This window comes from Sinocyclocheilus grahami, unplaced genomic scaffold (genome assembly GCF_001515645.1).
Source record: "Sinocyclocheilus grahami isolate Dianchi unplaced genomic scaffold, SAMN03320097.WGS_v1.1 scaffold202.1, whole genome shotgun sequence".
NCBI lineage: Eukaryota > Metazoa > Chordata > Actinopteri > Cypriniformes > Cyprinidae > Sinocyclocheilus > Sinocyclocheilus grahami.
The window spans coordinates 33982-47069 of record NW_015505381.1 but is presented as its reverse complement, the minus strand read 5'-3'; the positions used below and the strand labels follow the sequence as shown (position 1 = coordinate 47069).

Sequence of the window (13088 nt, the reverse complement as noted above, 5' to 3'; positions counted from 1 at the left end):
TATATATATATATATATATATATATATATATATATATATATATATATATATATATATATATATATATATATATATATATACTGTAACTAGATATAAGTCTAACTAAATATTCAGATTTACATTTATATGTTCATATTTGTATCTGTACTTAATATGAAGCAATTCGTTCTTGACAATTTTAATAGACTTTACTAATTAAAATTTGATGTCTTTTTTATAACATAACTTTTTAACAGAACACAAGTATTTTTGTGGTGACATTGGAAATCTAAATTTTATATAAAGCTTTTTTTTCACAGGCAAAAAAATACAACTATATGAGTTATACAGTATAATTAACTTGAATATATGCACAATTCAAACCTTAGTTCATTCCTTAGTGGATAAACATTCATTAAAATGAGTAAGTACTAAATATATATTTAATGTCTTCCCCATATCAGCGCACAAGAGAAATTTCTCATTATTTTCTCGTTCCTGTAATCTGTGCTCCTTTCCCAGATGGCTATGCTGTTAAAACTACAAGAGGCTGCCAATTACATCGAGTCACCAGAGAAAGAAACCGATCCAAAACTCCCTCCTCTCTGAACATCTCCTCCATCTCTCCTGCCGCCCATGTCCAGGTCCAAACTCCGTCACCTGCAGATGACACTGTACTGTTACTATAAATGCTGTTAGTGCATTTCACCCACTCTTTTATTATATTATTCATCCCACCTTGTTTATTTCAGTAAGTTACTGCTCTCTTTGTAGCAAATGGTGCAAATGTAGAAAACCAAATACTCAGTGCTTTATTCAGTATGAGCCTTTTATTTGAAGTACTAGAGACGATCACCCCAATAAAGTGCACACGGATGCGAAGACGAAGATTATCTTGGATTATTTGGTGCTATTCTGTATAACTATTGGAAAAAATGACTTGGGTTAGCAAAAATCTCACTCGACATCCAATAGCCTTAGTCTTGTGGCATTTAAGGGCATCTTTAGGTACAACCAAGTATTTATACAATCCTTCTAGTCGCAGTTTTAGAGCTGTAAGCATCAAGTTTCTTTAGACGTAGTTTAAACATTGCACTAAAAGTCCACCTCAAAGTAAATCAACCTCCTAATGGTAGTCTAAAAACATATCAAACCGCACGGCATTTCTCTGAAGCTTACGATAAATATCAAAGTCGGCATTTCTGTTGAGCACTAACGAGAGTAGTGTACACTACATCCATACGTCCTCAGAGCTCACACAGAAGAGGATTCGCTCATAGAAAGCAGTGGTGGACTAGTAATTTCCCATCTCTGTACCTGAAACTAGTATCCAAACATACATGTACTGTAGGTAAGATCTAGGCTATTAAAGTTCAAATCTAACTCGTTCCTTTCTATTCATCTATCCTGCATTATCATTACTCTACACAGTGTAAATATGATTTTCGTAGTTCCTTCTCCAAGAAATGAGGGGTTGTGGAGTTTATTAGCCAAATAGAGAGAGACTCGTAATGTTCAAGATGGCAAAATGATTTAGTTATTTTAGCCTCCTTCAGTTGCGCTGCTGCTGCTTCAAGTCTAATGTGTGACTTTTATATTTGATTACATTCCAGACATAAGACGGTGTGTCAATGGCTTTTGTTGCTTATCTGCTGAAGATCCTAGTTGGCCATTTGCAGTTTAATTTTATATCAATAAATGCTACTGCAACAAAATATTACATTTCATAACCGCAGCATGTCGGTGAATTACCACTGATATTGAATCTGGATCAGCGAATAAAGCTAATCATTGAGGGAATAAATCTCATTCCGGTTTTACGCGAGTGGTTTCATTGTCAGCAGCTATTCTTTGTTTTAAAAAGACGTTTATAAGTGTGACTAAAGCCGCTGTACAATGTCTGCATCATGTTCCTGGTTATTGTGCCTGTGACTGTGTGATAGCTGTGCTATGTTGTGCAAAGTCCCATTTAATGCGACAATTCAGCAACTTTTTACTGTCTACTTTGTCTGTCCTGAAATGATAGTGACAGCACATGGATGGTGACTGGTAAAACTGGATTTTTACATTGATTTCACTGTCTCTGTCGCTCATAAGCTTTGGTTTGTGTTTGGTTTCACTCTTTAATGCACCTTTTTATGTGGACTTTATTGTTGCAATAATTTGTCATGTGTGTTAAACAGAGTCAGGAACTCTTATTGATAAAGACTTCGGGTGATTGTATGCCTTGAGGGGGCTGTCTTGAGGTCAGGGTCAAGTGAATGAAAACCTACAGTATATCAGGTGGTGTGGTTTTATGTAATGTATTTCAAAGAGGACCAATGAAAAATATAAAGATAATATTACAGATACAAAGTGGTGAGAAGTTGCTGAATAGTCCCTTCACTTCATGCAATGCTTGATATTGATTCGAAAGTCCAATACTATTGCATAAAAGGTAATATGACGGTAGAAGATGTAAGTTACAATATGCAATGGGTTGCTAAATGTCGTAAACGCATGTCACCTTAGTGTGAAGCAGAATTACGGATGTGTTCTACCTAATTTGGGGTCATATAAAAGGAATGATATTAGTTTCTTTTTATTGTAATGTTCCCCCAAATGATTGTTTGTACGACTTCATTTCCATTTTGTACAGAACGTTATAAATGTAAACATTGTACATAGCGTGGCCCTGCATTTGCAACAACAATCATTTAACAAAAAAACATTATGTCATTAAGAAATGTGGTTTGTAAGGAAGACGTGTGCTTTTGTTACCGATGGAGTGGCCCAGTACACAAAAACTGGCATGCTTCGGATGTTCGTAATATGACCACCAAGACGTTGTCCATCTGTCATAATAAAACCACAACGTTCGTTAACTGTGTTCTTTGTTGTGTCTTATGTTTTCACATGCTTTGAAGTATGCAGAGTAAAAATGTGTTTAGTGTTAACTTTTAAACTACCTTTGTTCCTTACCTTAAACATGAAGGCTTATGTAATTTGTGGAATTAAATCAGTTTAGTATGTACTTAATTTTCTGCAAAATACAATTTTTATTATTTGTAATCAACCGTTTGCCATTACTAAAGTCTTCTTTGTGCAATTTATGTAGACTACTTAATTGTATTTGTTTCCCAAATGACGCACTATACACTGCACTTATGCATGGTGTACTTATTCACTATGTACTCAACCATGTAGTGTATGAATTATATAAGGTTACGTTGTCATTCATAAACGGAGTCTGATAGCCCCTCCCCCTTCACTACATAGGCTAATTAAAGCTGCTACAGTTGAGTGCATGAAGTGTTCAACATTCCACACTTCAGGTGCATCCCAAATCACGTAGGCTACTTAAGTATTATTCTATGACGTTTTGTAGTATAAATAGTGTGAGTATTGTGTTTACACTGAAAATTCCAAAAAGAAAAATTGCACTTTAAATACCCGGATGATGCACTTAAGTAATAAAGTGTGGAATGTTGAACACTTCATGCACTCAACTGTTGCAGCTTTAATTAGGTAGCAAAGAGGGAGGGGCTACCTTATATAAATCATACACTACGGTCGCCGGGATTTTGCCAAGTAAGACATGTTCCTGGATCAACATCTTTTGTTGATCCTGGATCAACACTACTGTCCAAAAATACAGACTTAACTCAATCCCCACCCCTAAACCTAACTTTACCCATAATTTATTCCTAAAATCAGAGGGAAATGATAGCTGATTAACAAGGGTGAAGAAGCACCTAATCCTGATTGTAAGCCTAAAACTGACATTTCCTGAAGTTATCTCTCAATTCTGATTGTTTGATTGGAATGATGTTTTAGGATCAGCAAGGATGTTGATCCAGGAACATGTTGTACTTGGTCAAATCACGCTCACCATACACTACGTGGTTGAGTAGATAGTTTATAAGTGCATAGTGTCGTTTTCGGTTATTTAAGTGCATCATCCAGCTATTTAAAAATGTTAAGATTTTTTTTATTAAAATATCCAAAAACCACTAGACCAGTGTTATATATTTTGCTGACTTGTGTACTTACATTATCCCAAATGTTTCGAAGAATGTTTAAATCCAGAGAAATAAGCAATTTTAACTAGTGACACGGACCGTGTCTATAGTGTCATAGTGTCGCCAATGACGTCATAACCCCTCAATTTCCGGTTTTGTTTTGTAGAAAACATGGAAACACCAAAGACGCTTTAATACATTATGCATTTTATTAGACAGGTGACGACCGCAAAGAGTAGCATTATAACAGAATTTCAAATTATCTAGTATGATAAAACAGTGCTGCTTTTTTTCCCCACATATGCACGACCGGAAGGAGCGGAAGCGGTCGACTGTGGCAATTATGCATTTTATTAGACAGGTGACGACCGCAAAGAGTAGCATTATAACAGAATTTCAAATTATCTAGTATGATAAAACAGTGCTGCTTTTTTTCCCCACATATGCACGACCGGAAGGAGCGGAAGCGCTCGACTGTGGCATAATAAAAGCTCCGCTGCTTTACCCCACATACGCACGACCGGAAGCAGCAGAAGCGCTCGACTGTGGCATAATAAAAGCTCCGCTGCTTTACCCCACATGCGCACGACCGGAAGCAGCAGAAGCGCTCGACTGTGGCATAATAAAAGCACCGCTGCTTTTGAGTCGTGTGTAATGCTCGTTCAGCGGCCTCGTTTCGACGGCTTTCAGCCTCGCCCTGCTTCATTCTACTACGTTAATAAATCATAGCTCATCCATGAACATCGGCTGTGAGGATGAAGACGACAACTCCCATGATTCCACACTTAGTCACAGTGTAATCAAACTACCCTTTGTCTATTTGTTTATTTTGAATACGCGCCCTCTAGCGGCGAAAAATTACATTGTGCTTTTAAAGTGCACTTTTTCTTTTTGGAATTTTCAGTGTGAACACTACTCACACTATTTATGCTATGAAACGTCATAGAATAGTGCATAAGGGACGCACCTTTTAGGCTACATCTTGACGTTACTAAAGCATTTAAATGCAGTTTAAGTTTTACCTTTTTATTTTCTGGAATTAAAAATCGGTTTAGTATGTACTTAAAATGTCCCTCCCCCACCCCTCAGTACTGGCACACTTCTTATCGGCACTGGACTGTGAGTACAGTGAATATATACAGCTTAAGTGAGCGTGATGCTGAGAGCTCCGCTCCCTCACTAGTCACTTGAAACTCTGAAGGGGAGGAGTTGAGTAGCACCACATGCCTTAGGCTATAAATCTGGGGTGACCCATCTTCAGACTGAGCCGAAGGACTTACTAGGTCAGAGGGATCCCAGAAGCGGACAAGCATGCCGGCAAAACCAGCCCCGATAAAGAAGTCGGCTAAGGCCGCCAAGAAGGAGGAACCGGCACCCGCACCTGCACCCGAACCAGCGCCCGAGCCCGCTCCCGCACCCGAGCCCGCCCCCGCTGAACCAGCCCCCGCCGAACCTGCCCCCGCCGAAGCCGCTCCAGCGGAGGAAGCCCCAGCTGAAGGAGCCCCGGCGGAGGCACCTCCTGCTGAAGCCCCACCAGCCGAACCCGCTGCAGGTACTGAGTGTGTCCGGAGACCCCAAACTAAATGCATTGATCTTAAAAAGTGCATTCTAAATGGATACTTTTATTGGATTAATATCTATAAGAAAGAGCATAGCTTTTCTTAAAAGAGTAAAATCAGTCATATTTAAGTCCAAATTTGTAAGAAAAAAAGAAATTATGATTTGCATAAATAATAATGAGAATAATCCAGTCATGATGATGAATCCTGATTTAAATCAGCATTAATGAAATTGATTACAGCAAATAGTGCTATGAAGTACATTCAAGTAGCCTACTACTTTATAATTTAAATATTTTACATATTTATGTGTAATAAGAATTAGAAGAAGAATTTGCTTAATTGTCATGTTACCATGCAAAGAAAAACCAAAAATAGTGTCATTTGCTTTATGCAAGATAGTTTCTTTTATCTTACAATGATTTGGAGAAATATGACCCTGCTTCTGTAAGATCCACTCTATCATTTGTAATGATAAATGCAAACAAACAAACAGACACTATTAACACTTATGTCATTTAATAATGACCTCCTAATGCATGATAACTTAGTGTGCATTGCTACTGGAGCCAAGAACTCTTGGTAGGCTAGCTACTTGGAAAACATCTGACTACAGCTGATGGTTTAAAAAAAACAAGTGAGCATTTACACCTGTTAACCTCTCCTCGCTTCTACACTAAACTGATCATACCAGCTGTTCGCCCTGACCTACTCCACGCCTATTCTGCTACTTTTGCTCTACTTCAAAGGTGCGTTTGATTTCCAGGAAAAAAAAAAATTAACTATCATTAATTTATTTCTTTATTTTGCCTTTTTGGATTAAAATGCATTTTTCAAAAATACCATGGTAGCCATAGTGTCCACAAAAATACCATATTACGACCTGTAGTGAAAAGTACTGTAGCAGTACTACGGTACAATGAAGATACTCATGATGCACCATTTCATTAACATGCTACTCCAAGGTACTTTAAAGAACACCATGTCCATGTAGTAATTTTTGGTACTTTTTGTCATTGAATGTTATGTTATAGTACTTTTCGCCTTGTGCTTACTAAAATAAAATGTTGTTATGTGTCAAAAATTTAACAGGTAGCAGAAAGATTTTGAAATTGTTAACCTATTTATGATTTACAGTGGTGGTATTTTCTTGGAAACTGTGGTTAACAAGGTGAAATGCAGTCAAAATAATTTTTTTTTTATTAATACAAAATTGTTTTGGTGTCTGCAGAACATAAATCTTAACATGAGCTTCTACAGAAGCCCAATTCCTTAATCTTTCACTATAATGTGCGATCATTCATGATAATCTGTTCTGCTCTCTAACAAAAGCAAAGCATGCCGTTCACCACCTGTGCAATTATTATTTTAACACCAGCTATATCCACTGAGACCTTATAAGCCAGAGGTATTTAGAACTTGTAGCAAATGCAGACAACTCTATTCGCAGTCCCACAGAGAGCTTTAACACAATGCATGAAGAAAATAATAAATATTTAACTATGATGTTTTAATTAGCAAGCCCAGTCTTTTGCAGTCACAAGGTAAGTGCGTAATTAAGGGGACTTCTTTAGTGATTGTTGATTTTAGAAATATACACAAAAATATACACATACACAAAATGGATGAATATAAATGATATTATTTTGTGTACAACTTATATGCTATCACTAAATAATTAAATTTCTTACTGTTTAGACAAGGTTAAATATACTAAAATGAGCTTGAAACAGATAATGTGCACATTCATCCAGTCTGATTCCATTTTCTGTGAATGCCAGGAATCGCAAAATGACCAAATATTGTTTGACGTATCGATGTGTACTTTTAAAAATATATTCTGTGCATGCAAATCAAGCCTCAAATATTTGGTCCATTCTAACATTTTACTGTTCTTATGCGATGGCCACATCGCATAAGAAGCCGCTGCAAACGCTGCTGAGGCCCCGCTAATGGTAACAGCAGTGCTAAGCCAATGGTAAACAGCTACTGTATATTTATTTGTCACACTGCATTTGCACAGTACTGAAAAAGTCAGTCAACATGAAAGACAAAATGTTCGCAACCCATTTTAAAAGCATGTTCAGTGAGTTAACAATGCACCCAACTTCAGTGTGTCAGTATTGCCTTCATGTTGACTCTCTAATCTAATCAATGCATTTTTCTAATAAAGTCAATGTTAGAAATGCACCAATTTTATATTGAAGGTACTGAATTTGGAAACTCTGTGTGCTGAGATCATATTTTGGATTATGCCAAAACCTGACCTGAGCTATTATTCCATAATTTTTGACAAAACTAATGCCTGACGCTCTATTACATGCCGCTTTTATTAATGTGCCTATTTAACACCAGCTGATGCAGAAGCTCCACCTGCTGAGGAAATCAAAGCACCTACACCTCCTCCACCTGCAGGTAAACCCACGGGGAATCAAAACCGCTTCAGATCACCTACATTGTGTAATTTCCAATTGAAACATCAGTGCCTGATTTTAGTTTGAAATATTAAATGCGTGTTTTCCTCTCCAGAGCCCACCAGTGAGCCTCTCGAGCTCGGCGTTGAGGATGTCAATGACATTTCCGTCACTATCTCATGGAGACCACCAGCCACCATCGGAAACTCTGGTCTGGATGGATACACTGTGGAAATCTGCAAGGAAGGAAGTGAGTCTGATGTCAATTTAAAAGTTCAGCGATTTTGCAATAAAAATGCCTTTTTGTTCTAGATCTTTAAATCAAAATTGGTTGCAAACACTGGGGTAATAAAGCCCTCAATGAGGATTAAACTGAAAATCTAAAGCCTTTTCATTTGATTACGGAGTCTTGCAGAGCACTTGCATTCATTTGCATCTTGAAATGCCACCTCACAATACCGTACCTTAAATTAAACGCAGCAAAAAGTTCATTAGCATTTTATTAGCTGGTCAAAGCTCTCAGTTGCACCTGTCCCCAGTATGTCAACAGCAACATACACCCACCTCAGTTGTGTCCCTATATGGAGTGAGGCATTTCTAGAAGTCTGACCGCAGAAGAGCATGGCTGGTGCGCTCATGTCAGTTGCACACACATAAATACAGTGTGCTGATACAGCTGATAAAGTGCAAATACGTTCTGAAAAAAAAAAAAGTATATTCACTCACATATCGATTCGTTTCCGGAAAACATAAACTGACACATTTCAATTGTCATTTTCATTTTTAAAAAATAATAATACTGTAATAATATTTATGTACCGAATTGTATTTAAAGGGGTCGTATGATGTTGCTAAAAAGAACATTATTTTGTGTATTTGGTGTAATGAAATGTGTTTATGCGGTTTAAGGTTAAAAAAACACATTATTTTCCACATACTGTACATTATTTTTTCTCCTCTATGCCCCGTCTCTCTGAAACGCTTTGTTTTCTACAAAGCCCCTCCTTCCGACAAGCGCAGTCTGCTCTGATTGGCCAGCTGACCCAGTGCATTGTGATTAAGGGACGCACCTTTTAGGCTACATCTTGACGTTACTAAAGCATTTAAATGCAGTTTAAGTTTTACCTTTTTATTTTCTGGAATTAAAAATCGGTTTAGTATGTACTTAAAATGTCCCTCCCCCACCCCTCAGTACTGGCACACTTCTTATCGGCACTGGACTGTGAGTACAGTGAATATATACAGCTTAAGTGAGCGTGATGCTGAGAGCTCCGCTCCCTCACTAGTCACTTGAAACTCTGAAGGGGAGGAGTTGAGTAGCACCACATGCCTTAGGCTATAAATCTGGGGTGACCCATCTTCAGACTGAGCCGAAGGACTTACTAGGTCAGAGGGATCCCAGAAGCGGACAAGCATGCCGGCAAAACCAGCCCCGATAAAGAAGTCGGCTAAGGCCGCCAAGAAGGAGGAACCGGCACCCGCACCTGCACCCGAACCAGCGCCCGAGCCCGCTCCCGCACCCGAGCCCGCCCCCGCTGAACCAGCCCCCGCCGAACCTGCCCCCGCCGAAGCCGCTCCAGCGGAGGAAGCCCCAGCTGAAGGAGCCCCGGCGGAGGCACCTCCTGCTGAAGCCCCACCAGCCGAACCCGCTGCAGGTACTGAGTGTGTCCGGAGACCCCAAACTAAATGCATTGATCTTAAAAAGTGCATTCTAAATGGATACTTTTATTGGATTAATATCTATAAGAAAGAGCATAGCTTTTCTTAAAAGAGTAAAATCAGTCATATTTAAGTCCAAATTTGTAAGAAAAAAAGAAATTATGATTTGCATAAATAATAATGAGAATAATCCAGTCATGATGATGAATCCTGATTTAAATCAGCATTAATGAAATTGATTACAGCAAATAGTGCTATGAAGTACATTCAAGTAGCCTACTACTTTATAATTTAAATATTTTACATATTTATGTGTAATAAGAATTAGAAGAAGAATTTGCTTAATTGTCATGTTACCATGCAAAGAAAAACCAAAAATAGTGTCATTTGCTTTATGCAAGATAGTTTCTTTTATCTTACAATGATTTGGAGAAATATGACCCTGCTTCTGTAAGATCCACTCTATCATTTGTAATGATAAATGCAAACAAACAAACAGACACTATTAACACTTATGTCATTTAATAATGACCTCCTAATGCATGATAACTTAGTGTGCATTGCTACTGGAGCCAAGAACTCTTGGTAGGCTAGCTACTTGGAAAACATCTGACTACAGCTGATGGTTTAAAAAAAACAAGTGAGCATTTACACCTGTTAACCTCTCCTCGCTTCTACACTAAACTGATCATACCAGCTGTTCGCCCTGACCTACTCCACGCCTATTCTGCTACTTTTGCTCTACTTCAAAGGTGCGTTTGATTTCCAGGAAAAAAAAAAATTAACTATCATTAATTTATTTCTTTATTTTGCCTTTTTGGATTAAAATGCATTTTTCAAAAATACCATGGTAGCCATAGTGTCCACAAAAATACCATATTACGACCTGTAGTGAAAAGTACTGTAGCAGTACTACGGTACAATGAAGATACTCATGATGCACCATTTCATTAACATGCTACTCCAAGGTACTTTAAAGAACACCATGTCCATGTAGTAATTTTTGGTACTTTTTGTCATTGAATGTTATGTTATAGTACTTTTCGCCTTGTGCTTACTAAAATAAAATGTTGTTATGTGTCAAAAATTTAACAGGTAGCAGAAAGATTTTGAAATTGTTAACCTATTTATGATTTACAGTGGTGGTATTTTCTTGGAAACTGTGGTTAACAAGGTGAAATGCAGTCAAAATATTTTTTTTTTTATTAATACAAAATTGTTTTGGTGTCTGCAGAACATAAATCTTAACATGAGCTTCTACAGAAGCCCAATTCCTTAATCTTTCACTATAATGTGCGATCATTCATGATAATCTGTTCTGCTCTCTAACAAAAGCAAAGCATGCCGTTCACCACCTGTGCAATTATTATTTTAACACCAGCTATATCCACTGAGACCTTATAAGCCAGAGGTATTTAGAACTTGTAGCAAATGCAGACAACTCTATTCGCAGTCCCACAGAGAGCTTTAACACAATGCATGAAGAAAATAATAAATATTTAACTATGATGTTTTAATTAGCAAGCCCAGTCTTTTGCAGTCACAAGGTAAGTGCGTAATTAAGGGGACTTCTTTAGTGATTGTTGGTTTTAGAAATATACACAAAAATATACACATACACAAAATGGATGAATATAAATGATATTATTTTGTGTACAACTTATATGCTATCACTAAATAATTAAATTTCTTACTGTTTAGACAAGGTTAAATATACTAAAATGAGCTTGAAACAGATAATGTGCACATTCATCCAGTCTGATTCCATTTTCTGTGAATGCCAGGAATCGCAAAATGACCAAATATTGTTTGACGTATCGATGTGTACTTTTAAAAATATATTCTGTGCATGCAAATCAAGCCTCAAATATTTGGTCCATTCTAACATTTTACTGTTCTTATGCGATGGCCACATCGCATAAGAAGCCGCTGCAAACGCTGCTGAGGCCCCGCTAATGGTAACAGCAGTGCTAAGCCAATGGTAAACAGCTACTGTATATTTATTTGTCACACTGCATTTGCACAGTACTGAAAAAGTCAGTCAACATGAAAGACAAAATGTTCGCAACCCATTTTAAAAGCATGTTCAGTGAGTTAACAATGCACCCAACTTCAGTGTGTCAGTATTGCCTTCATGTTGACTCTCTAATCTAATCAATGCATTTTTCTAATAAAGTCAATGTTAGAAATGCACCAATTTTATATTGAAGGTACTGAATTTGGAAACTCTGTGTGCTGAGATCATATTTTGGATTATGCCAAAACCTGACCTGAGCTATTATTCCATAATTTTTGACAAAACTAATGCCTGACGCTCTATTACATGCCGCTTTTATTAATGTGCCTATTTAACACCAGCTGATGCAGAAGCTCCACCTGCTGAGGAAATCAAAGCACCTACACCTCCTCCACCTGCAGGTAAACCCACGGGGAATCAAAACCGCTTCAGATCACCTACATTGTGTAATTTCCAATTGAAACATCAGTGCCTGATTTTAGTTTGAAATATTAAATGCGTGTTTTCCTCTCCAGAGCCCACCAGTGAGCCTCTCGAGCTCGGCGTTGAGGATGTCAATGACATTTCCGTCACTATCTCATGGAGACCACCAGCCACCATCGGAAACTCTGGTCTGGATGGATACACTGTGGAAATCTGCAAGGAAGGAAGTGAGTCTGATGTCAATTTAAAAGTTCAGCGATTTTGCAATAAAAATGCCTTTTTGTTCTAGATCTTTAAATCAAAATTGGTTGCAAACACTGGGGTAATAAAGCCCTCAATGAGGATTAAACTGAAAATCTAAAGCCTTTTCATTTGATTACGGAGTCTTGCAGAGCACTTGCATTCATTTGCATCTTGAAATGCCACCTCACAATACCGTACCTTAAATTAAACGCAGCAAAAAGTTCATTAGCATTTTATTAGCTGGTCAAAGCTCTCAGTTGCACCTGTCCCCAGTATGTCAACAGCAACATACACCCACCTCAGTTGTGTCCCTATATGGAGTGAGGCATTTCTAGAAGTCTGACCGCAGAAGAGCATGGCTGGTGCGCTCATGTCAGTTGCACACACATAAATACAGTGTGCTGATACAGCTGATAAAGTGCAAATACGTTCTGAAAAAAAAAAAAGTATATTCACTCACATATCGATTCGTTTCCGGAAAACATAAACTGACACATTTCAATTGTCATTTTCATTTTTAAAAAATAATAATACTGTAATAATATTTATGTACCGAATTGTATTTAAAGGGGTCATATGATGTTGCTAAAAAGAACATTATTTTGTGTATTTGGTGTAATGAAATGTGTTTATGCGGTTTAAGGTTAAAAAAACACATTATTTTCCACATACTGTACATTATTTTTTCTCCTCTATGCCCCGTCTCTCTGAAACGCTTTGTTTTCTACAAAGCCCCTCCTTCCGACAAGCGCAGTCTGCTCTGATTGGCCAGCTGACCCAGTGCATTGTGATT

General features: G+C 37.7%; 2 protein-coding genes across 2 annotated transcripts in view; both read left to right on the top strand.

The window, feature by feature from the left end:
- The window catches only part of nav1b (neuron navigator 1b), a 75755-nt gene extending 75023 nt beyond the window's left edge, over positions 1 to 732 (top strand). The window contains exon 33 of the mRNA XM_016285835.1: positions 502 to 732. Coding sequence (XP_016141321.1) covers positions 502 to 588 — 87 coding nt within the window. The 3' untranslated portion in view covers positions 589 to 732. The remainder of the gene's footprint in view (positions 1 to 501) is intronic.
- An 8521-nt stretch (positions 733 to 9253) lies between these two features.
- Positions 9254 to 13088, top strand: part of LOC107595431 (myosin-binding protein H-like) — a 16970-nt gene continuing 13135 nt past the window's right edge. The window contains exons 1-3 of the mRNA XM_016285834.1: positions 9254 to 9608; positions 11971 to 12030; positions 12145 to 12279. Of these exons, the coding sequence (XP_016141320.1) occupies positions 9368 to 9608; positions 11971 to 12030; positions 12145 to 12279 (436 nt within the window). The 5' untranslated portion in view covers positions 9254 to 9367. The remainder of the gene's footprint in view (positions 9609 to 11970; positions 12031 to 12144; positions 12280 to 13088) is intronic.